The sequence below is a fragment of the Leptonotus elevatus genome, chromosome 5 (assembly GCF_054856555.1).
Source record: "Leptonotus elevatus isolate MCC_2025b chromosome 5, RoL_Lele_1.0, whole genome shotgun sequence".
In the NCBI taxonomy this organism is placed as follows: domain Eukaryota; kingdom Metazoa; phylum Chordata; class Actinopteri; order Syngnathiformes; family Syngnathidae; genus Leptonotus; species Leptonotus elevatus.
The window spans coordinates 21,004,718-21,030,507 of record NC_141243.1 but is presented as its reverse complement, the minus strand read 5'-3'; the positions used below and the strand labels follow the sequence as shown (position 1 = coordinate 21,030,507).

Sequence of the window (25,790 nt, the reverse complement as noted above, 5' to 3'; positions counted from 1 at the left end):
AATTCAGTTGTTTATTTCAAACTCAATTCATAAAAGATGCACAATAAAAAGTGTGGGGGAAAGAAATAAAATCAAGTTAAACAGTTCAAATATATATTTTCAAACTATAGGCCATACACAACAATTTCTGACAGTGTCTTAAAAACGAGGATGCAACCAATCCAAAAGGATTACATTCGAAATTTATAATAAACATTATATTTGACACAGCCATGATGCTGCGCACCTCACTATAATTAATTACAAATTTTGTGAAATGTTGAACTATTCTTATTTCGCGGAGAGTCCCAATTGTTAAGTCTCATATGGAGAAAAAAAATCCAAATACCATGTAAAATATATGATAAATGATTCAATATTTGGGATCGTTTTACCTCCAACAAGGAAATTCGTTGTTGGAAAATGCCAATATGTTAAAAAAGAGGCGCGTGCGCTCAATAGTTCAGCCGGACATTGCAGTGAGGTGGACGCGATCCAAATGAGTGACAATCTCTTATTAAAATAAAACACGCCGAGTTGCGCGCACGCACGCACGCAAGCACACGCGCGCAAGTCTTGCTCGCGAGGGGGGAGGCGTGGATGTGGATGTGGCTGCCTTCACATTCTCGTATCAGCAGCACTTTCTGCTGGAGGCAGGCGGGCGGGCAGCCTTCGCATGACAACACCCGCAACCGCGCGCACACCGAACACAAACACGGAACGCGCGCTCGCCCTCCTCTTTGGCGGATCGACTATGCTTTGACACCGGCGGGACCCCTTCCCCTTGCACGTCGAGGTTCTTCAAATGAACCTGGGACATTTTGGCGTCTTCACCAGCGGGAATAATTTCCAAGCAGACTTTGGCCAGTGCGGGCATGTGAGAAACTTTTTCCGCGCATGTTCTTCGCCTTTTTGCGGAGCCTTCTCCTGCTGTGTGGAGAAGGGGGAGGCGGCGGAGGAGTAGGCACGACTTTGCCCTAACTCGAGCCCCCTGCCTATGGACGACGGTGGTCCCCTCTCTCCCAGGGCAAATGCTTTCAGTATTGCCTCTCTGATTTGCGCTGCAGAGCAAGCAGGAAACGCGGCTTTTGACAAGCGGAGCGCGGGCCCGGACAAACCAGACGGGAACAAGCAGAGCTGCTGCACAATGCATTACAGCACTGTCACCCGGGAAATGGAAGGTAAACGAGTTTGTTGATGATCTTATCACGCATGATGAAACGTGACAGTCAGATCCGCGGTTTGAGCTCAAACTTGTTTCCATCTTACTGTAAAATGGGCATTCTATTTACAGATCGCTTTAGAAATATTTAGTCAATGATAAGTCGATCATGCCGAGTTTCAAAATGCAATAGGCATGAAGCGCTCACATTTAGGACAAAATAAAATGGAAAAAAAAGATTGAGTGTTTTGGGAATTGATTTAACAATAACTTTTCAAGTCTTAATTGCGCAGTGTTTAAAATCCGCCCAAATGAAACTAAACATTCGCTATCAACGCCATTTTAAATGTCGGCACAATCCGCATAATAAAATGAAAAGTAAACAAGAGGAGAAAATCTGTGCTGCGCGTAATGGTGAAACTTGTTATCTCCTTTCAATTATTTGCCTACTGAGCAACATTCAGCTGCTGCATGTTTGTTTATTCATGTAAATCAATGTTGACCGGCCCAGTCACTTGTTTACACTGCTCACCTCCTATTGTTTTTTTTTTGTCAACGGGGTGATGCGGGCCCCATCCAAAATAGTCCCGGAAAGCCCATTAAAAAGAAGGGGCACACTCGTGTGTCAATCAGTCTCTTCACAAGGCGAGGAAAAGGCACATTACCTGCAGTTCCTTATCTAAATAGAAATAAGAACCGGTTTTATCACGAAGGGGAGGCCCTCCGCGCCAGATAAGAGCGCAGGCTTGCTTTGCAGTCGAACACACACACGCACGCACGCTCAGCAGTCAGCAGCAGCGCACAACAACACCGAGGAGAAAACATTGCAGGATTCCCCCGGGACTCGCTCGATTTTGGACGCGTTTTGGACATTTGGATGCTACCTCAGGGGATTTATAACAAACCGAGACGGAAACTTGTTTAACCAACCTGACATCTTCATTCGGAACTCATTGCTGTTTTTTCTCTCTCTTTGTCTGTACTGCAAGAGCGATTAGTAAATCCAGTCTTTTTTGGGATGATTTCAGCCATATCCAGCCCGTGGCTGACGCAGCTGTCCCATTTTTGCGATGTTGCAGCCTTCACGACCAGCAGCCTGAGCAGCCTCAACACCCCGGGGGGATACCACCTGTCCCCCTCCCCCGGGGACCCTTACACCCAACACGAGGCCCACTTTGAGCCCTGCCCGGCCGCTCAGCCCAACTACAGCTACGCGGGCCAGCAGGCCCCGCCGAGCGACCCCGCCGGGACCCCTTGCTCGTCGTCCTCGTCCAACTCCACGCCCAACAGCAAGAGCCTCGTCAAGAAGAACCCCAAAGTGGCCAATATTAACGTCCAGCTGGAGATGAAGGCCTTGTGGGACGAGTTTAATCAGCTGGGCACCGAAATGATCGTCACCAAGGCCGGGAGGTGAGAGCATGATGGTCAGCGTTTCGTATTTGGAGCGTCAAATCCCAATAATGTGACATTTTAATTGTTTACGTTTTGGTATTCTTTTACAGTTTTTTCCTATTAATTTATTGATCTTAAATTAATTTGTGAGCAGTTTCCAAAATTAAAAACCGTTTCAAAATAATAATAATAACTTTCTTCGATTTACGCACGACGTGTATTTATTATTTAAAGACCCCCGCGCGACTTATGAGTAATCACTCTGCAGGTTTGCAAGCATGCGTGTGTAACGTGTCTGATGTGTGTTGTGCTTCAACTGCAAACACTGCGTGTGTGTGTGTGTGTGTGTGTGTGTGTGTGTGTGTGTGTGTGTGTGTGTGTGTGTGTGTGTGTGTGTGTGTGTGTTCCCACCAGTAACATGGCATGGCGCACGATTTGGAGCTCATTACTTTAATTTGTCATCAATTAGAAATTATTTGATTTAAGTTGGATTTTTGCAGTGTTGTTTATTTTTTAAATATAAAATGGTCTCATTTTAGAACTATTTTCCTTTCTTTTCCTGGCGTACTCCGTTTTAATTTGGTTATAACTCCTTAATTTTGGTCATTGAGATAGTGCTGTTAACTTATTGCACCATATTTATATTCAAACCTAAATGTTAGGGGGAGCATTTATTATATTAAGGGACAAGAAAACAAGCGGGGAGATATTGCAAATGGATGGTAAAGAGAGAAGCATGGCCTGCATGTTAAAGATAATGTTGAAGGTGAGGCTCCTCTGCGTGGTGCAGTGTGACAAGTATAGTTGCACTTTAAAGGCTCCTTCAGCCTCAGCAAGCCTAAACACTGACGTTAATTGAGCGTTGATTTCGGCATCCCTTTCACTGACATGGGCATTAGTCAGCTCGTTCAACTGGTCGAGCACACAGAAGTCGAGGAGAGAGGGAGAACGATTAAATATCAAGTTCAAAATCTACATAATGCACTCGCGGTGCAGGTGGAAATGATATGTCCATAAATCTACATGTGTGGTCATATTTACACTTATGTGCGTGGAAAGAACAAAATGTAAATGCAAGGAAGTGACAAGTTGGCTTGTTTATATGTGCCTGGAAAATATCCCCCCCAAATTTTTAAAGACAACAAACGATCACGTCATTTCCACTAAGTGGACCTTTTCTACTACTTTTCTTCTCTAAATAAATGTTTGCAAGCATGGAAAAAAATAAAGCTTATATGTGTGGATAAATGTTCTTGATTCAACAGTTACTCTGTGCAAATGTGCTCCACGTGTTTACATTCACGCAAGCGAATACTTGAGAATTGAATGTACATTTTCTGTGCTCTTTCCAGGCGAATGTTTCCAACATTTCAAGTGAAAATATTCGGGATGGATCCCATGGCGGATTATATGCTACTAATGGACTTCTTGCCAGTAGACGACAAACGTTACAGGTAGCAATTCTACAGCATGAAAAAATGCACACACAATTGGTTGGTGCAAAATATACATGCAAAAAAGAAAAGAAAAGAAAAGGGAAAAAAGAAAAGAAAGAAAGAAAGAAAAGAAAGAAAGAACAATAAGTGACGTCCAAATTCAATGTCATACACGCCGCGCATGCGCGCATTGCACGACTTACTTGAAATTATTTAAACAATAAAAGAAATGGAGTGATAAATGACCGAAGTGATCCCCGCAGGTATGCGTTCCACAGCTCCTCGTGGCTTGTGGCGGGCAAAGCTGACCCGGCGACCCCGGGAAGGGTCCACTACCACCCGGACTCGCCGGCCAAGGGCGCCCAATGGATGAAGCAGATCGTTTCTTTTGACAAACTCAAACTCACGAACAACCTCCTCGACGATAACGGACATGTGAGTGCAATTCATATATGATAGTTATATTTATACCTGCTGTATTTTGGGTTTTTTATATTTATGTTATTTACCTACCTATTTATTAATTTATCTTGTATATTATCTTTCTTTAATTTTGTTTTACCTGTCTTTATTGCATGACTGATTTTTACTCCATGTGCAGCACATTATGTGCCGCAATTAGTCAAATTGAGTTGAGTTGATGCACGTCGCGATGAAAAAATAATAAAAAGAATGGCGGGGCGCATTTTATTTATGGATTTGTGATTCTGATCACCTTCTTTGAGTCTGCACAAATAGCCCAATACATTATCTTCCTTTAAAATATGAACATCTATCCAGTAATTAATTAATTAATTAATTTCCTAGCTTACCGCTTGTCCTCACTGAAGCTTTGATTCGAACCCATAACAGGCGTGCTAACCACTGACCTGCTGCCATCAAATGCGAACATTATTGTGTGTATTCTGAAAGGCAATTCACGTTTTGTTCCAATACGTCAATTGATTTCTATGGTTTTGTGTTATAGAACAAATTTAATAGCCTATACATCCTCATTTCTTTTAGAATGTTTTAATATAGGCATAAACATATATATAGGCCATTGAAAACATATCAAGCATTTATTATTCTATTTTATTTATTTATTTGTTTATTGCTCTCCTTTTCCTATCAGTGTTATCTGGGTCAGATAGCTCATGCGGCTCTTTCTCCCCCCAGATCATTCTCAACTCGATGCACCGCTACCAGCCCAGGTTCCACGTGGTCTACGTGGACCCTCGCAAGGACAGCGAGAAGTACGCAGAAGAGAATTACAAAACGTTTGTTTTTGAGGAAACTCGCTTCACGGCGGTCACGGCCTACCAGAACCATCGGGTGAGAAAGTCACACGTGTCGTCGATAGCGTCCATGAAACTTTATTATCTGAGATATGTTGATAAAACAATACCGCGATAAAATACTTTCAACTTTTTGCTGTATTTAAACGAACCGATAATTAACGTGCAAATAATTATATCATTTGAACACATCATTCAAATCATAAATGAACTAATTACATATGTGTGCATATTTACATAATGTCTTGTATAGATAGTTATTAGGCGATATCTTAAAAAATACGTGGCGTTTTCACGTCAACACTCCAAGTTGTTCACTGAAAATAAAGTGTCAGTATCATGTTTTTGATTTTCTTCTCCTTTCTCCCTCTCTCTCTGTCTGTCTTTCTTTGAAATATTTTTACACAAATAAATACAGTAGGCTACACATGAACATTTAAAGCAGCTATATTGTGTCTGAATAAATTGATTCATTCCAGATGCAACATGAAATACAAATAAAGTTGATGTCTAAAAAATTAAGCTTGTAATATATCAGTCTTGTAAAGCCTGTGCTAATTATGCAAGCGTTGTTGACTCGTTTAGCTCTTTATTCCAATTTCCAACTGACCACATCGACTGTGGCCGCATGAAGTCATTTGTTTTGATTTTGTGACTTCAGATCACCCAGCTGAAGATCGCCAGTAACCCTTTTGCAAAAGGCTTCCGGGACTGTGACCCAGAGGATTGGTAAATTTTTGTTTACACTTTTACAAAAAGTCCCTTTGACATGTTTGTACATGATATGAGGAAAGGGGACATTTGCAAGCATTAGGAAAATAGTTGAGTAGTTTGTTTTAACATACGTGTACGTGCCAGTTGGGTGGAACTTGCATGTCAAAAGTACACAATGAAGGCTGCGAGCGTTGCAAAACACTGGATATTGTTTCAAAGATTATCATCCGCTTTTCAAGTATTTGATAGATTAGCAACATTTCTCCATACACAAAAGTCCACACATCTGGTACGGAAACAAGTGACTCAATTTCTTCCAAATGCTGTTCATTTTTCCCCTTTCAAGCTTTAACTAAACAGATTACTGTGAAGTGCAGCCTTATTAATCACCGAATAGCATCATCAGACCGACTTTCTACTTTCAACGTTCTAAATGGAAGATCGGATGTTGTAGAAGGATTCGAGACATGCATTGCTGTTAGAACATCATCCATATACCATCTGAATAAATTGTGGCCTTGGCGTTCATGAAATGACTCTTGTCTTCTTTCCGCAGGCCCAGGAATCACAGGCCCGGCTCCCTGCCAATAATGAGTGCTTTTGCCAGAACAAGAAACCCGATGTCATCTCCTCCTCAGCAGAACGGCACAGAGAAAGGTCTGCAGCTCCCGAGCTCTTTGTTCCAACGTCAGCTCTGCCTGCCAGGCTGCTGACCGACATCAAACCAAGTCGGCTTCTGTCTTCCTGACAACTGGCTTGCTGTCAGCGTGGGCAACGTTTCATCCAATTTACGGCTTAAAAAGTGATGCCTTTGAAGGATTGAGCCAACACTGGCCTTTAATTAAACAAATAATAGCCGGTCGCTGACCATAAATAAATAAAAGGGCCTTTTGTATAGTGATTTTCTTAAAATCACCCTGATTCAACACTTTCATATATCACATTTTAGGTCAATAAATTACCTATTTTTTTTGGGTCATTCCAATACTTCAGCTGACTTGCAGCAATTCAAAGTCAATAAATGAAGTAGAATGACTTTTCTGTGCCTGTAAAGTGAACTTTAAATTCCAATCAATCTAAACATGTTTTTGTGTGGAGCTTTCATTGTACGCTAGCTTGCTAGCTAAATGGATAGCTACATAGATAAAAGACGGAAAGATTTAAATAAGACTAAGTTAGATTAGTCTCCCCAAGAACATCTAAAAAAAAAGAAGAGAGATTGTTTTGGAGCTGATTGTCAATAATGACAAATGTACAATGTATATGCCAGGGGTCAGTGACCTTTCCTGTCAAAAAAGCCATGTTTGGCCAAATAAATTACAAAAAATCTGCCTGAAACCGCAAAACGTTTAAACACTGTGATGAACAAAATACATTTTTCATAAATTTTTAGGCTTTTCTGCCTTTCTGTTAAATTTTGGACATTTATGGCAATTTTGTGGACATTTTACGGTAATTTTGGGGATTTCTTCTTTTGTTTTTGGACATTTCATGGTTACTTTTTGAACATTTTCTTTTCTGCCTTTTTTAAAAATGTAATTCTCTGGCACTTTTGGCAATTTTATGAACATTTTATGGTAATTTTATCTTTTTCTTCTTTCTTTTTGGACATTTTACAGTCACTTCATGGACATTTTTAGGAATAAAAAAAATGTTTTGTCTACTTTTCATCTTTTTCTGACAACTTAAAATTTTGACTCTACTTTTTGAATATTAAATTATTCCTTTTTTGTTAGCGATTAATTCATTTGAAGAATATTTTATCAAAAAAATAAAAATGTAACCCAAAAAATAATTTTTGCTCGTTTTTTGGGGGGGGGGGGGGATCCACAGCCGCAGGTTGCAGAACCCTGGTCTATGCAAATATGCATGCTGGTACCTCATGTGACAAGTTGTTATCTTCCTCAGATGACAGCAGGCGGGAATACGAGCGAGAGCCCGGCGGCACCCCAATCCACGCTGACCCGGCTCACCAGCTGATGTCCCGCGTCCTCAGTCCCGCCCTGCCCGTCCCGGGAGGCCTCCACGCCGTCCCGCTCACCGGCGGCCGCCCGAGTCCTCCGCACGACCTCCGGCCAGACCCTCACACCCTGCCCCCGGACACCCTGCACCACCATCCCTACAAGTACCCCAGCACCTATGAACACTACCTGGGAGCCAAGACCAGGCCGTCCCCTTACCCTTTGCCCAGCATCAGAGGACACACGTACCACCACCACCACCACATGAACCCGGCCACAGCTAACATGTACTCGGCTACCAGTGGGCCCGCAAACTACGACTACGGGCCCAGATAATGACTGCTAATGGGAATGGAGCCAGCCTTGAAACTTTTGATGCAACCTGCAGGGTGTGTTCACAAACTCCTTTCTGCTAAATAAACCCTGCTGTATTTATTTAAAGAATCTCCGCAGGACGCACGGACACAAGAGGTTTTGTGTGACCTATGAATTCAACGGCAATTGCTCCGCATCAGCCAACACGGGCAGTTCAGTCACTGAGCCAGCGGGCCGAGGAGAACACGTTTGATCACAGACTGGAATTGAATATTTGTTTGTGTTGAATGCACTTTTTGATTTGCTTTGTTTCTAATGCTTTCAAAAAAGCCATATGTCATATAATCCCTCGACCTTGCAGGTAGACAACATGTTTGCATGCCGGGCTCATCGGAGCGGCTGTGGAACCACATCAAAATGTTTGTTGTCTGCTGACGAGGGAAAAGAAAGTTGGATCATCAAACGTGGACATTTTTGAGCCGCTCTGAGAAGTTTGTACCATGGCAATGACTTGCAGCAATTCAAAGTAAATAAATGAAGCAGAATGACTGTTCTGTGTCTGTAAAGTGAACATTAAATTCTAATTAATCTAAACATGTCTTGTGTGGAGCTTACATTGAATGCTATCCAGTTAGCTATTTAGCTAACTGGATAGCTGGAGAGCGTCATAGCAATATCTCGATAGATATTTAACTAACAGGCTAACTAGCTAGATCAGGGATGTCATACGTACGGCCTGTGGGCCGGATCAGGCTCACAAAGGGGGTAAATCCGGCCCGCATGTGGAAAAAAAAATAGTAATGTCGGCCCAATTAATCAGCCGGCTACAGTTAAAACATATAAATTCATTATTAAGCAATTTTCAGATGAGTAATGCATCTTGTATGCTCTGGATGTCATTATTTTACACACAACCTAAAATTAAGGTTTGTTAAAAAAAAAAAAAATCATAAATCAAACATAAACATTCTAAAAACGACGCATTCAACAACACAAACACATGACAAGTATTAACGTCCGTATAACTTCATTAACGGCGCCACACAATGCATTCTGGGAAAAGTATATATGCAAAACCGGTAGATTTAACACACTCATACAGCCAAAGTCTTACCGCATTCCATTTGCATTCGTGTTATTTTTTGGAAAATTTACAGTTGAGCCCCGCAATTTAGGGCTCGCCCACAAATCTGCGTATAATTGACGGCAATTGTTTTAAAGTTAAATACCATGATTGTATCTATCCGGCCCACTATTTCCCCCATGTGCCCCCTGCAGAGCTAATATGAGTTTGACACCCCTGAGCTTGATAGACAGCTAATTGACAGAAATATCTAAATGCTAGGGGTACACTGATTAATTGGCCGGCCGATTTATTTAAATTCCTTAATTTTGGGGAAATTGGTGCACCCCTACTAAATAGCCTACGTTTATTTTCAAACATTTACACAACCTCTACATGCACAAGAAGATACATGAACTACATGTAATATCATATATAAAGTGGCTACAATTACACTGCATATCGTGGCAACATGTTGCTGTTGTATTCATTCATATGTGTCATAAAAAGGATACAATCGCCATCAGCCTGACAGCAAGCAGAATCATATTGTTCTGTGTCTGTAAAGTGAACATTAAAGTCCAATTAATCGAACCATGTTTTTGTGTGCACTGGAGCTTCCATTGAATCACAGCTAGCTAGCTAACTGGATAGCTTCAGGATTTGTGTGTGTTATTATGATACAAAGAGAAATGTTTCATTTTCAATACTGTATTTTTTGCTTTGAGGCCAGCTGCCAATTAAGGGGAAGCGGAGTAAAAGAATGCCTGAGGGCGTCTGACCTCTGACTGTTTAATGGCTTGTAAAGGTGTCAGAGGTTAAATAATGTTTCCACTCATTTAAACTCAGACTAATTGGGTGTATCATTTTCTGTTTTGTTTAGGGTTGCTTTTACAAAGGCTTTTGTGCACCACCTTTGCCATCAAAATACTCGCAAGTTTCATCATTTTACATTTTTACTATACGTTTTTATAAACAAACACATTTGAAAAAATAATATTTATTGATTTAAAGTTTCGTTTCGCATCCGATTTTATTAGTAGTCGCCGTCAACGTTAGCACGCAAAGCCACACGCTGGTCAGCACAACATGCGTAACCTGTTTTGTCTGGTCAGGAAGCGGAGGTCTGGAGATGTGTTGGCCGCCTGTCGCGCTCTGTCGCCGGCCTGCAGCTCACGCTGAGACTCGCGCAGCCGGATGGTACTAATAAGAATTCCTTGTAAAGGTCTTTTTCTCAGTTAAATGACCCGTGCCGTACGTTTGGCATTGGTCAAAATATTTGTCAATGACATTAAATTGCAATCCCGAGTTACACTTAAAAATAAAGAAATAAAGAAAATACAGTGCATTTTCTAATAATCCTGGTGAATAGGCCTTCTATCAAATAATCCGTTTTCCTAATTAAAGCATATTAATCATTTCACATAAACCTACATTAATTAATAAATATATATATATATATAATTTTTTTATAAATATATTAAATTTATATATATATAATTGTATGGGACTAGTAATCACAGCCAGATTTGTTAAAATCGAAAATAACATATTGATAACTCAAAAAAAAATAACGCACCCCAAAACAAATTACACAAAATAAAAACTACTTTTCCAATCCCATGTTTTCAACTTAAACTTGTATATTTATTATGCCTTCATTATTTAAAGTATTGCATATTATTACTCAACCAGGGAAATCTGAACTACAAAAGAGAGCTGGGATTTCTGGAGTTCCCGGTGACAGGATGCCAAGGATGTGCCATTGAAATATGAGGAGATTGATGATGGATGACAATGCAACTTGAAGCATCATGTCACACTTATCTGCATGTGGAACATCTGCTGCATGCAGCACTACAATATGTGGGGACTGTTATTTAAAAACTAGTCAGGTAAGTCCTCCTTATATATGGCACAGAGTTCTTTAATACAATGGGATGCATGAAGCAGCATTTTTTGTGGGACACTAAAACGGAGTGAAAGCATATACACATGTATGACATCATCGAGCTTTTGGTACACATAAACTGCAACACCAACTCATGAGTATGTCCTTCCCCAAAGTTAAACTGAACTTTGACCCTCAAAGCCAAAGACGCCACACGTTGGGTGATAAGTGAAGCACAGTGTCTATTGTAGTGTGGGGGTGTCCTTGTCCATTTATTGACTTCCTAAAAGATCCATTATGAAGTGATTTACGAGGTCCACCAGCCTCCAGTCCCACCGAGCAGCAGGTTGCTGTCTGTTCCATTCAGAAGACATCTGCACCAATGGACCCGTCATTTGATTTATCAGACCAAAGACGGAAGCTGGCCCACGCCGCCGTTTGTGTTTGTTCAAAGCTAACATGAGACTTAGGAAGCTATTATGAATGGGAGATGTCAGGAGAGAGGTCAGGGACAAAAGGCAGAGACGGACCTCTGCGGGGTACAAGGAAAACATGTCCTGAAAACCAATCGAGTGAGGGGGGAGAGAAGTTCATGTATCCTTTATGATATTTACTAGGGGTGTCAAAATTAGTGAGTTAATTTAAACTGCATAATTTCACAAATTATTTCATGTTAAAGATTACATAGCTCTTAATATGAAAAGAAAAATGCACTGAGCTGTCACCGTCTTACAAATGCAATTATGCCATCTAGTGGTAGAAAAATGACCAACACAAATCAATATCACACTCTTTTTAATCTTCATTCAATTTTATGAATTATGAAATTACTGTATTAATGACTAAAAGATGCAGCCATATTTCTATTAGTTTTCCCACTTTTATGTTACAAGACTATGAAAACTAATAAAAATATTTGATTGTACATTCAAAACATCTAAAATTAGCGATTAATCGTGAATTAATAACTATTGAAGTCATGCAATTAATTACGATTAAAAAATGTAATCGCCTGACACCCCTAATATTTACACTTGCTGAGGTACACATAACACATGTTGAATGAAATCCAAAAGGATAGAAGGGAGATTAACACATTAGCGGTCTCTTCTCAAGGTTTCTCAGTTTTCCCCTGATGTTTTTTTTTTTCTTCCTTGCCCTGTTGTGGTCCGATTAGGACATACATACTATGTTCACAGGAGAGGGACTCATGTGGCCGCAGGTTGCAGACCCCTGCCCTAATCGAACCACAACAGGGCAAGGAAGAAAAAACCTACATTAATTAATAAATATATATACACATTTTTTATAAATATATATATATATGCATATACATATGTATATCTATACATATATATATATATATATATATATACATATATATATGCATAGTTTACATATGTCCAAATTTGTAAGATGTCAGAAAAAGTAAAAAAAAACAAAAAACTAAACATGTCTAAAAAGTGACCATAAAATGTCCAAAAAGGAAGAGGAAAAACAAATAATTATTTAATGTACACAAAATTGCCTTAAAAGTCAGAAGATTTATTTTTAAAAAGGCAGAAAAGAAAGCGTTCAAAAAGTAACTATAGAATGTCCAAAAACAAAATAAATCCCTAAAATTACCATAAAATGTCCACAAAATTGCCAAAAATATCAGAAAATGGATAGCAAAATGGAAGAAACAAATGTAAAAAAATAGCCATAAAATTACCAAGAAAGGAAGAAGAGTCAGAAAATGACCATAATATCTTCATAAAATTGCCAAGAATATCAGAAATTTGACAAAGGCAGAAAAGTCTAAAAATGTAAAACTAAGTCTGAGAAATCACACGCGCACGCACAAATAAAATGAAAAAATGGAAGACGAAAGGTAGAAGAAAATGAATCACAAAGTATTGGATGCTGCACATTTTCTGTTATCGTGCAGCTCTAATTAGCTTGTTCATCAAAATGTTCAAATGTTTTGCAGCTCTAGACAAGATTTTTTTTGTTATTTCTTTGGCCTAAAATGGCTCCTTTGACAGTAAAGGTTGCTGAACCCTGGATTAGGAGATGTCGTTGATATTTGTCAACTGTGGGCATGTGCAGCCCTTCGAGACTCATGTGTGATTAAGGGCTATAGAAATAAACTTGACTTGATAAGTTTGCTTACCTTATTTTGCTAAACAAAAGGCGGACATCTATAGAAACATCAGTTATACAACTTCAAACTATATAGTATGAATCATACATTGATTATTAAAAAAACAACAACTTTTAGGCACATTGATACACGTGATCTCAATAGACGATTCGAAATAAAATGCTCAAAATCCGAATAGATTAAAACACATTCAAATGCAGTTTTACAGTCAAAGTACCGTAACGCTAAGGAGCAAATTGCAGCTTGTTTGGTCAACCTCGTCTTTGCTCCCGACTGTGGTTGTGGTTGTTATGCCGGTCTCGCTATTTGAGTTTCCAGGCCTTTCCTGTGCCTCTCGTGGCCATCCCAGGAGACTAATCCTTTATGAAGCACAATGTCCAGCGTTTGAAACCATGGCCATTGTCTTCTTTGTGGGATGCTCCAACACATCAGCTGTTAAATTTTGCTTATCTAATTGTTCGTGATAAATGTCCTTTAAAAAAAACACGTATTTCATATTCCATTGAAAATAGTAGTTCATACACTCTAAAAACAGTTGGGTCAAAAATAACTCAATTATGGATCCACTTTATGGGTCAATTTGACCCAACTTTCTGGGTTGTTTTATACAAAATGACCCCATTTTTGGACCCAAGTAAAGGATCTGACCAATATTTAAAAGACCCATTTCTTGACTCAAAGTTGGGTCAAATAGACCCAAGTAGAGGATCGGTGCCTTTTTGGCCCAACCGTTTTTGAGTGTAGTATTTGTCAAGCGAAAACAATGACCTCATTTATAAACAGGTACTGGTGGCCAAAATACAGCTGATATATTAAAGCAAAGTCTCTGTGCTCTCCAGCTGTGATTAACCTTGCTCGACAAATACGGCGTCTGTGTTAAGCAAAGTCCTGTTACAAAAACAACACAGGATTACATAGCTGCTTACACTTCATATTCAAGTCCACTGGAGCAAATCACACGACAGAGTATCAAAACCAAGAATTTTTTTATTGTACATTTAGAACAGATATACCCATTTTTTTTTAAATTCTTTCTGCCATTGACGGCTATAAACGTAAAAAAATTCAGCAAATCTATTAAAAGTATTAGTTTAATATTTATTTCCACTTTTGTTAAAAAGAGTATGAAAACCTAGGATTTTTTATTGTACATTTAGAATAGATATAACATTTTTCTTAAAAAAATTAATTTATTCACTGCCATTGACGCTATAGACGTCAAAAGTTCATTTGAACTATTTCTATTAGTTTAACATTTATTTCCACTTTTGTTAAAAAGAGTATGAAAACCTATAATTTTTTTATTGTACATTTAGAACAGATATAAAAAAAAAAAAATTCACATTCATTCACTGCCATTGACGGCTATAGACGTCAAAAGTTAATTTTAACAATTTCTATGAGTAAATTTTTTTTCCCCACTTTTGTTAGAGTATGAAAACCCAGATTTTTTTTATTATACATTTAGAACAGATGTAAAATTTGTGATTAATTGTGAGTTAACTAGTGAAGTCATGCGATTAATTATGATTACAAATTGTAATCGCCTGACACCCCAAATTTTTTATGTTTTCTCTCTTTTTTTTTTCTTCCATTCACTGCCGTTGACGGCTATAAACGTCAAAAATTCATTTCAATTATTTCGATTAGTTTAACATTCTTTTTCACTTTTGTTGACAAGAATATGAACACATAGAATTTTTTATTTACATTTAGAACAGATATAAAATGTGTGATTAATTGTGAGTTAACTAGTCAAGTCATGCGATTAATTACGATAAAAAAAAGTTTTTATCGCCTGTCGCCCCTAATTTTTAATAATCTTTTTTTAAATGAATGAACTTGGCTCCTACGTGCAGCCCCTTTTTTCACTGAGTATTGTATTCACGTCGTTAGCCAGTATCAGGTCCCTCGTTGTATATTGACCAGAGGCTGATGCGTTGGTCTTTGGATCCAGCAGCCAGAAGTCGTTCCCTGGGGTCCTCGTGGTCGGAGAACGCAACGCTGAGCACCATGTCGCCGTGGTACTGCAACACCGCAAGAGGGCGCAGCTTCTTCCAGCCGAATATTCGGACCCGGTGGTCCCAGCCTGCGGATGCTAGCAGTTTACCGTCTCCTCTAATACTCAGCTGGGAAACGCCAGGGTTGGTTAGAGTCAGGCTGTCTCCAAGCTACAAAGAGAATAGAAAGGAAGTCATAATCAATCTCAAGGCTTTTCAGGCAACAAAATAATTGTAGCAATACAATTGGAAATGATTCATCTCGGGCAATTATGCACTTTTTTCGATTTAGGTGAAAATTAAGTTCGATTATTGTCAGTTCAACATGTTTCATTGAAACAATAAAGACACAGTTGTTAAATATGTCTTGTGTGTGAAACTACAGTTACACATAGGTGTGTTACAATTTTCTGGATAAAAGTTGAAATGTAAGCTGAAAGAAAACATCGACTAAATTGTCAACTTTGCCAAGTAGAATTGCTCTTTATTTTCGTCCACTAAAATGGGATTAAAACTAAAATACAATCAGATGACTAAATTATGACTAAAACTTGAATTCATTGTAGTCAAAAGACCATAACTACAACTAAATGTAAATTCCTTGTCAAAATGAACATTGGTGAAAATGTGTGTGGTTCCAACCTCTGTTTTTCGGGTTATCTGTGGATTTTTTTCAAGAATTTTGCTGACTTTTTCATTATTTTAATTTAAAAAATCCAACACATGTATAATAATACGCGGATTTTTTAGTGGACCGGCCTGGGCCCCATCTCCCGCAAATAGCGTTAAGTTAATGATTATTTCACATTTTGCATCTTTATAGTGTATTGTGAAGCGTATTGTGTGTGAAAGTGAAAGCGGGTGGATCAATCTTGGAAAACTCGTGCCATGTAACGGGCAGATGCTTGTAATTGGATATTTGTCTCATTGTTTGTAATACACTGGAACCTTTGTGGTTCAAACGCAGAGGATCAGATCGGGAGTAAACATTGACATCGCTCGCATTTGCAGGACACATGAGGTAGATTCAAAGTCCCTTACGCAGAAGGGCGTTTGAAAGTCAGATGAGGAAAAAAAAAAGGCATAACTACAATTATATAAACAATGTGGGCTTTCTTACAATCTATAAAAGCTGACAAAGTAGAATCACTTTGCTGTTAATTACAATCGATGGTCCATCTGGCCACTTATCTTACAAAACATAATCGGTCGGCCTTCAGATTCCATTCTAGTAGTTGGGATGTCAAATGTTGAATATTCAATGAGTTTTATTACTGCCCAAAAGGCCTAATTAATAAACAACAAATCATTTGGGTGCCTTAAGATTTACACCGGATTAGAGCTGTCAAAATTAATCGATTAATCGGCAAGTAATCGATGATCAAATTAATCAACAACTGCTTTAATAATCGAATAATCGTTTGGAGCCATTTTTTTATTTAAAATTGTCCAAATCTTGAGATTTCAGCACAATTACTCACTGATTTCTGTAGTTCTTCATGAAAGAAGAATGATTAGCTTCTTTGTTTAATCAAAATAAGACATTTGCAAACATCTGTTTTTACTCTGGAAAACAATGACCGAAATGGTAATATAGCACAACATAATTTTTTTTTAAACACTATACAAATACGAAGTACGAAATAATCACCAATCACTAGTTAACAAACAAAATAATCAAAATAAAGTAATTAGGGGGGGAAATGCTTTTGTAATACACTTTAATGCTAAATTAAAAATAATTTGATTAGTTCATAGAATAATCGATTGATTAATCAAGTCTAAAAATATTCCATAGTGACAGCACTGCACTGGATATATGTCAAATTATTAGTAATGTTAAGTGTTTAAAATTGTTCACAATTATCATTTTTAGTTATAGAAAACTAAAAATGCGACCCTTGTGAGGACAAGCGGTACAGAAAATGGATGGATGGATGGATGGAGTTATAGAAAAACATTTGAATTAGTATCCTTGTAATAATTACTTGAATTAATCCAAACAAAACTAATTTAAAATTGTTGAGCTGTGAGCTATCATTCCACTGCTTTTTCCTGACGTTTGAAGTTCTTGACATGGTATCGTTTCAGTGTCGCTAAGGAGGTCATTTATGCGGGTAAAAGAATCAAAGGCAAACATTTTGGTACCGCGACACGTGAACACTTCTCAAGCAGTATACAGGTCTTGCCATGCAAACAGGAAAATGGGATTAAGAGTATTCTATTCAATTAAAAACATTAAAAACCAACAATATCCACAATATATAAAAAATATTATATATGAAATAGGTAACAGATAAGTAATGAATTAATGACTAACTTTCAGCCAACTATAACCAACCCAAAGAATGAGATTATCAGGTGTCGTGATGACAGAGGTCCCGATTTCTGCTGATCCTGGCCCGTAAACTCCTGAGTCTCAATCAGCAAGCATAAAACATTACGGCATGAGGGCCATGACCAAATCTGTCTGCGTCGCTCTATTTGGTTTGGATTTAAGGGTGGGGGGTTGTGTGTGTGGGGGGGGGGGGGGGCTACAGTGAAGCACGACGGGGGCTTGGGTCACCCTTGTCACAGTTTGCAAGCAGGAGAGAAGCCTTGTTGGTGAAATGCTTGTTTGCAGACGACTTGTTGCTTTAAGCGCCTCTGATGAATTACATTTGCACTGAAAGGTCTGCTCAGCAGAAGAAGCCACCTGATGAATACGCTTTTGGTAACGTCTGCCTGCTAAAGATTAGCCACAGCTCTTTTCCCACCGTGAGCTACAGTGTTTCAAGACGTCTCGCTAACTTTGACGTCGCATAACAAATGAACCCAATGTGAAGGACCTTTCGGAGGTGGGCATTCCTCGCAAGAGAAACGTGCTCTTTCGGCGAGCCGGGGCTCTCAGCTGGATGGCGCACATCTGGATTTGGGTGGCTGAAATCCAACTGGACAGCGTAAAATTGACTTCATGGGTTGTGTCTAAGGAGACTAATAGCCTCGCATATAAAAGACATGTTGGCGAATTGATCTGCTCCTGTTCCGGGCTGGAACGATACACAGGCTGCATGTGGGAGATAGAAGCCAGGTACTCGCTGCCCGAGTGGATAAAGAGGAATGCAAGTGAAAGAGAGCAGAAAGGAATGTCATTGATCAGGAAAAAAAAGCAAGCTTTGCTCACAAGTGTGATTTCACTTCTTTTTTTTGGTGGGGGTGGGGGGGGGGGGGTGATGATGATAATATTAATCAAGCCATCATCACTGGTACCAACGGTGTCAGTGTGTGGCTGCTTAGACCAAACAAGCCCAGGCGCACTGATGCAGAGAAAACTTTGGGGCGACAGATTGTTTGGAGCTTTGTTATTACCTCAAGAAGTTGGTATGCCGCGACCTCTCCCCATCTGCTTTCAATTACAGGCCTGATAATGATGGCTTAAAGTGTCTGTTTGTGTTTGTTTTCCATTCCAAAATTTGCGTCAGGAAAGGGCATTTGCTTCATTGAAGGGTCAATTGTAAGCAGTAAATACTAATGATGCAGTAAGTGTGAAGGGAAGACATTGTAATTGACAACTGGGGCTATTTTTTCTAACAGCATAACAAAAGCTTAATGTTCCATTATTATAACATTCTTCCATGCTTAACGTGTGTACCCTAAGTAAGACGTTGTGTTGAATAATTCTATTTCAAAAATTGATGTTTAAACGTCGATTCGGCCGCATATCGAATCGATTCGAGAATTGCGCATTGTAATATTGCGATATAATGCCGAATCTATTTTTTTAACACCCCTAGTCAATGTATTAATTGGCATTTGTTCTGTTAGACATAAAAAGATGACTTGACCTCAACTTTTTCTATTTAAAGAATTTGAACCAGACACAAATACAAGATCTACTCACTTTTATTGTTTACCTTTATAATAAATACAGTGGTTCTTAACCTTGCTGTAGGTAGTGAACCCCACCAGTTTCCTATGCACATACATTGAACACTTCTTCATTGAAAAACAATTTTTTTTTTTTTTAATTGAAGACAGGCATAGGGTTTACTGGTGAACAAAATGAACAGGGAAAGTAGCCTTTTCTTCGAATCTGTGTCTCTTCACCTTGAATTCCGAAAGCGTGTTCTTGTTAGGGTTGGGTATCGATTCTATTTTCCCGATTTGATTTCGATTCACAAGAGTTCAGTTTGATTCAATTTCGATTTTTCACGATTCCGATATTGATTAATTATGGGACATCAAATGTTCTTTAATATCAAAGACATGGATGGATGGATAGATGATAAAAATTCCATAAACATTAAATTCCATATTGAATTTTGAGGCGGCAGTAACTAATTAAATGGTTTAGTTTATTAATCAAAGTAACACGTTATAATCACTTACATGTTATACAAACATTGACATCAGCAAGGATGAGATGAAAATATTTTCATAATTCTAATTCAGTAATTGTAAATATAAATAAGAAATATTCTGAATTGTCTTTAAGTACAATAAATCAGGTCTTTCATAAATGTAAGAAAATACTTTTAAATTCATGTGAACAGTACATTTCAAGAAAACAGTGAAAACAAATATTTAGCCTTTAAAATTCTATTTTTTTATTAATTCATGGTGAAAAAGGGATATTAAATTCTTGTATTAGCCATCTCCATGCAGCTTCAGGAAGTGTTCCTATAGTTTTGCTAAATAGCTACCGGTAGATGTACTGCACTCGAGTTGCTCAACTTGACATTAAAAATCGGACGCTGAGTCCCACCACTCAACACAACTCTAAACTTAAAGAGCACTTTAAAAACAACCATCGCTGTTTTCTTAAAATGGAACCCAGGGGCAGAGGATACAATAAAAACAGCAAAGGCCCCAGAATTGAACCTTGTGGAACACCATACGTTCCGTTATTCATGTGAATTCATATTGCATCTATTCATCCGACCACTTTCTTTTTTTGATCAACATAGTTAGTATAAAGGGATTACAATAATAAAGAAATCACACGATGTACCATCAATCATCGCTTGTCTTGGGGGCTACCAGTTGTGCTCAGCCGACCGGCCTAGATACATTCCTCAAGCCCGTCACACATCCCAACATAAACTCACACTTTATCATCTCTCTGTAGCATCTCACCGACATAAGAAACATTCAGGAGCGTCCAGTTGGCAACCATCACTCGAACCTTGCTCCACTTTTCTCCCTCATCTTTTGCCTGCCGTTCATGCCGATCCACTGAAACATCCCATCATCGCTCACTCACTGGAGCCTATCGACTTTTCACAGGCATTTCTGACACACCCTGGCCCCGAATCACACTCACGGAGAAGGAGGAGGAGATTACAGCCTTTTGTCACCTTGCCTGTCAGAGCTCGGGTCTGGCTGACAGGAGACGGATGCGTCACACAGGTGAGCAGCTCCATTCACAAAAAGACATATGGGCTCTCAATAGGAAGACCTGTAATTTTTATGACAGGCCTCCCCGATTGGTACGTTGGCAGCTAAATGAGCTTCCATTTTGCAAAAGACACAAGAGTGTGATTCCTTAACTACAACGTGCTACAAGAGATGGCAACAGGTGTGCCGTGGGAAATTATCCAGTCGTTATTGATGATGTCCGTGTGTGTCTTTCTTCCGTTCCTGTGATCAATGAAACGGGCACAAATTTAGATGTTCGATATCACTTTTTTCAGACCAAGCACTCAACTCAAGTAGTCACCGATACCAAGTACCGATACACTTGAACTTTTGTTGCACAATTAAAAAAAGTGACAGATAATATATAAAAAAAAAAGACCTACATATCCCAATATAGCATCTGTACTTAAAATTGCATGAAATTGAAGGCAAATTTATATGGTCTTTTGCCCATTTGTTCATAAAATACATATTTAACATTGAATACACAATATAATAAATTGTAATAAATAAACTGTAACTCATAATCCAGTGACCAGAAAAAGTCAAAATCAAAATATTTATATATTTGTCAAGCATGAAAGAATGTCTTTAGGTCCTGATCGTAAAAAATGGCCACAAGAGAGTTACTGGTATCGGCTACCGTCGTGAGTACTGATACCTTGAAGTAAAGCCGTTTATTTATCAGTACTCGCCCATCTCCAATTTAAACATACTGTAAAATCCTGTGAATAGCACTTTTTTTTAGGCAAATCAATCATTTAACAAAAACTGAAAAAATGTCACGTTGTTTAGATGTTTACCATTCCTCTGAGTTGAAGAGATTTAAAAGCAAAGTAAATACATGAAAAAAAAATAGCTTACTTAAATGACTAGAAGAGAGTACCGTGCAAAAACAAGATTTTTTAAAAACATGCTTTTCAAAATACTTTGAAAGAACTTCAATATTCTATGGGAAAACAGTCTAGTTTCGCTTTATTGGTATGTCTTGAATATTTCTTCGTATGATTCCCTCTGATAATAAAGCATACCAGCAAATTGGGGGGTATTATACACCAGCAAATTGGGGGGTATTATACACAAGTACAGAGCAAAAAAAGAAAAAGAAAAGAAAAAATACGCAGGTGCATGTTATTGTCGGGATTTTACAGTATAAGCATTTTGTAAAATTCTTGTTTGCTAATGAGGGTGCGGGCTTGCACCTGTAGCCAACTGTCAAGTGTCTCAGAGAAGGCTTGCTGTCTTGCGGTCATGCTTGAATTTTGTTGCTAATCTTCCCCTGTTGATTCCCGCTGTCTGTGTCCAGCCAGCCCGGCAACCTTTTTCTTTCTCGCCCTCCTGGAGGAGCCTATCAGTGCTCTGTCAGTGCATTTGAGTAACCGCCTAAATCTACGTCTATCCAACTTTACAGTTTGTAAATCCTGACATCCACACCTGTACAGTGTAGTCCAACAAACGTAAACTCACAGGAAACCTGAGGCAGAAAAAAAAGATAATGCTTCATTACTACAAGCGCCGAGCGTCCAGGTCGTTCGGCAGATAACGGCAGTTGAGAGCCATGTGCATCGCGTTAACCTCAATTCCAGAAGATATCTGTCTTTATCTGGCCTTGATAAGGTTCCTTCAAAAAAAAAGCATTCAGCTTCACTAAATCACAACCGCGCTGTGTTTTGTCTCATTAAGTTTTCCCTTCATTTCACAACTCGGAACATCTATCTGCCCTTCCAGGCAACTCGGCAATGGAGGCCATGTTGGAGCAGTAATTCACGGCCAGTGGGATGCTGTGGCACTTACAGCCTCGTCAAGCTTTATTGCAGCTTCCCACTGAGTCTACTGTTCCTTTTACTGCAGATGTGTTTTTTGTTTGGTTAAGGGGCCTCCAAGGTTTTGATATTTTTATTACCTCTCAGGGGTCGTCCGTCAGGACCTGAGGCCCGGGTGCGCCACCCAGCAGCTCCCTCGCTGCCCACCCTCCGACTACTGCCACACAAAAATACTTCTGTGGGAGGAACTGAGCATTGCTGTCTGGACTTCACACTGAGCTGCACTTAGGAGTAATTTAAAAGCCCCTGGTGGATGCTTTTGCTCTCGGTGTGCTTTTTTCCTGTCATACATACTGAATCAATATTTTGTTGCTCAGGCAAAATAAACAAAATGATCAGTCTTTCTCCTTTCCTATAGCAAACAAAATCCACAATAGAATATTTACAGACATATTTGAAGGGTGGGAAAAAAACAAGGCTTTGCAAATATTTCAAATTCAAGCATTCATATGCGAAAAGCCCTGGAAAGAAAAACAGCCTTCACTCTACTGGAGTGTATTCCATCAGCTCCAGGTTCCTCACCGGCTCTGATTCATGGAAGTTGGCTCGAAAATGGAAGCGTTCCCTTTTGCTCATGAAATGGAGAGAATATATGGCTTCTAATGAGTCGCTAGGTCTCCGAGGTGTTGACTGTTACGTAAAATGAATTATGAGCTCAAGTGAGCTTTTTGATGCGATAGCCTACGGTATTAGTAAAAAATATGGATGTCTGTGTGAAAGGAAATTAATGTATTATTACAGTGTTCCCTCTCCACTTTGCGGTTCAGTTATTGCGTGATGCACCGAATATTCGGCCACTGAAAATTTTCGGCCAAAAATGGCAAAAATATGCATTTTCGGCATTCGGCCGAAATAAAATTTAAGCCGAAAGAATATGGCCGAAGAGGATCCTGTGGTGTTGCAAGCAAAAAATAAATAAATAAATGCTAAATGCTGCAAGCAAGTGTCTGTTTGAATTTAACACCGAACACGGGAGTGAGTGTCCGCCTTGTGTCCGTTTGTGAGTACCGGCAGCTTGATTGTGCACACCGGAGAAGGAAAGGGTCGCTTGGTAAACTATGTCGAAAAAGAAAGCGCTGCCGAGTACTGCACTACAGTTGAGCCACTCTTTCTCCTGCAGCGCCTTCCTTACTTTCTGGTGGCCGTGGTAAATACTTATGCTTATGTTAGCACTATCTACGGGTGACTACAGATCTGTACAGTTTCCAAAGCCGATTGGCTGGTGGGAAGAAATTTATTTATTTTCAAACGTTGGTGTGGTGAATATGTGAATGTGCCAATTTTAAGTCCCGTGTCCCGTTTTAAATGCGTCATTTGCACCGCCAGAAAATGCTCAGTTGCTCACCCCGCGTTTGGTGTTTAATGTACCATTCGAAAACATGGACGCAATTCAATTTAAATTGTGCTTTGTTAAAATGCCCGTGCTAAATAGGCCTAAATATTTTGTAATAATATTATAACTTTAGTTAATTATAATAAATGCAATGATAATAAAAAAAAATTGGCATCATTTTTTTTCTTCTGCGTTTCGATTTTTGCTTTTAAGTCAAGCATTTTTCATTTTCGGTTTTGGCCAGAAAATTTCATTCCGGTGCATCCGTAGTATTCACTCTATCGCGGAATTTTGTTTGTAACATTTGTAAACCATTTCTGGTTAAGGTTAGCCATTTTAAAATTACAAAGTAAAACTTGTGAGCGTAGTTATTAAGATTGTAGTCCTCATGTGCTGCCAGGGTACACACTCACATTAATTTATGAATGCAGCCTGTAATCAGCAGCTTGTGGAAGCCGTTTGTGTGTGTGTGTGTGTGGGGGGGGGGGGTGTAATGGCTTATTAGATGTGTAAAAAAATACATTAATAATAATAAAGAAAAATGAGGGGTGACTGTACATTTTATTTAAAGGGAGACTGGCTAAATTATGGAATATGACCTCAGTGGTAGTTACTAGCTTAGCTAGGAAACTCACCTAAAAGCTGGAAAAACACATCTCTATAATTTATTGCACTTTAAATTTACAATCTGGTGTGTCCATATTGGCTACTATTCACAGAAGTGAAGTCACGAGAGTGTCAATTTGCATGACACTCCTTTGAATGACAAAATGGATTCCAAAAACTAATTCCAACTGTTTACAACATTTTGTATTTTTTTGGGCAGACATAACTCTTGGCATGCATGCAGGTGCTGTCCTCCACCAAAAGGATATATTTACTGAAACCTCTGGGCAAGGATATGCACGGTGGTGTGTGCAGTCATATTACAGGAATTTCTGGACTATAAGGCACACCTGACTATAAGCCGCGCTAGCTGAATTTGGGGAATACTCGAATTTGTTACACATATAAGCCGCACCCGACTGTAAGCCGCAGGTGTTTTAATGTTACCACACCGGGTTCCCGCTACTTTCTTCTCCATAATGAGAGCGCAAATTGTCTCTCTCTCATTCTGTCTCTCCTACTGTGTTTGGGCTCACTTGGTTTGTTTTGCTCTGTCTGACGCTCTTGCGCTTCCTTTATAGTGCACCCCCCCCTTGTGATATGATGTATAAGCTGCACCTTTGTATTAGCCGCAGGGTTGAATCCAAGTGAAAAAAATAGCGACTTGTAGTTCAGAAATTACTGTACACGCTAGGCAACTTATTCCTGGCGATTGTTTACAATCGCAAATGCTCCAGTTCCATAAGAAGTGAGACCAAAATGAAGACAAAGTACTAAGTGGGTAGAACTTGTTACAGCTGCAAAGAAAAAACAATCACCATAAAAAAAAGTACAGTATCCCTTTAGGTTTACTTTAACTGCTAAATGGGGTACTGTAGATGAAAAGGAATGAGTTGTTATTCTAAAGTGATCTTTTTCATAAAAAAAAAAAATCCTCTTATGTTTTTAGATTTGGTGGTACTCAAATAATATTATCCATGCTTAATGAGTGTCCATGTGAGTTTATGTGGGTGGTTGCAGTCCTGAATGACATTCATCGAGCCCCCTCACTTGGCCCCTGGCCTCACACAGACTGCATAAACAGCAGCTGATTTATAGCTAATGCCCTCCTAAGCATTCCGAGTGCCACTTTTTTCATTTTCCCATCATTATATTATTTAATAACCAAGCCTTGTAATATATTAATGGATTCAGAATCATCTGCCATTGACTCATGACCAGTCTAGCGGTCACCATCGCTCTCGCCTCAAGTCAGAGCTCACCCGTGAGCCCAATGAGGCTAATCTGTATAGATG

At 39.1% G+C, this 25,790-nt stretch overlaps 2 protein-coding genes across 6 annotated transcripts in view; one reads left to right on the top strand and one right to left on the bottom strand.

Moving 5' to 3' along the window:
- The first annotated feature begins 630 nt into the window (after positions 1–630).
- Positions 631–8,830, top strand: tbx1 (T-box transcription factor 1). 2 transcript variants are annotated; one of them, XM_086076822.1, is made up of 8 exons: positions 631–1,160; positions 2,221–2,551; positions 3,886–3,987; positions 4,233–4,404; positions 5,128–5,283; positions 5,908–5,975; positions 6,517–6,617; positions 7,869–8,830. In XM_086076822.1, the coding sequence occupies exons 1-8, from the start codon at positions 977–979 to the stop codon at positions 8,255–8,257; spliced, it is 1,503 nt and encodes a 500-aa protein (XP_085932948.1). In that variant the 5' UTR covers positions 631–976; the 3' UTR covers positions 8,258–8,830. The 2 variants fall into 2 exon arrangements, with proteins under 2 accessions (XP_085932948.1, XP_085932947.1); XM_086076821.1 differs by having other exon boundaries at positions 2,170–2,551.
- A 3,884-nt stretch (positions 8,831–12,714) lies between these two features.
- gnb1l (guanine nucleotide binding protein (G protein), beta polypeptide 1-like) overlaps positions 12,715–25,790 on the bottom strand; it is a 39,931-nt gene continuing 26,855 nt past the window's right edge. For all 4 annotated transcript variants that reach the window (XM_086076823.1, XM_086076824.1, XM_086076826.1 and 1 more), the window contains one exon: positions 12,715–15,507. In XM_086076823.1, the coding sequence (XP_085932949.1) occupies positions 15,229–15,507 (279 nt within the window). In that variant the 3' untranslated portion in view covers positions 12,715–15,228. The remainder of the gene's footprint in view (positions 15,508–25,790) is intronic.

Coding starts and splice junctions, on each gene's coding strand:
- tbx1 (XM_086076821.1), top strand. CDS start 977: ATGGACGACGGTGGTCCCCTCTCTCCCAGGGCAAATGCTTTCAGTATT. Junction 2,552..3,885: donor ATCGTCACCAAGGCCGGGAG/GTGAGAGCATGA, acceptor TGCTCTTTCCAG/GCGAATGTTTCCAACATTTC. Junction 3,988..4,232: donor GTAGACGACAAACGTTACAG/GTAGCAATTCTA, acceptor TGATCCCCGCAG/GTATGCGTTCCACAGCTCCT.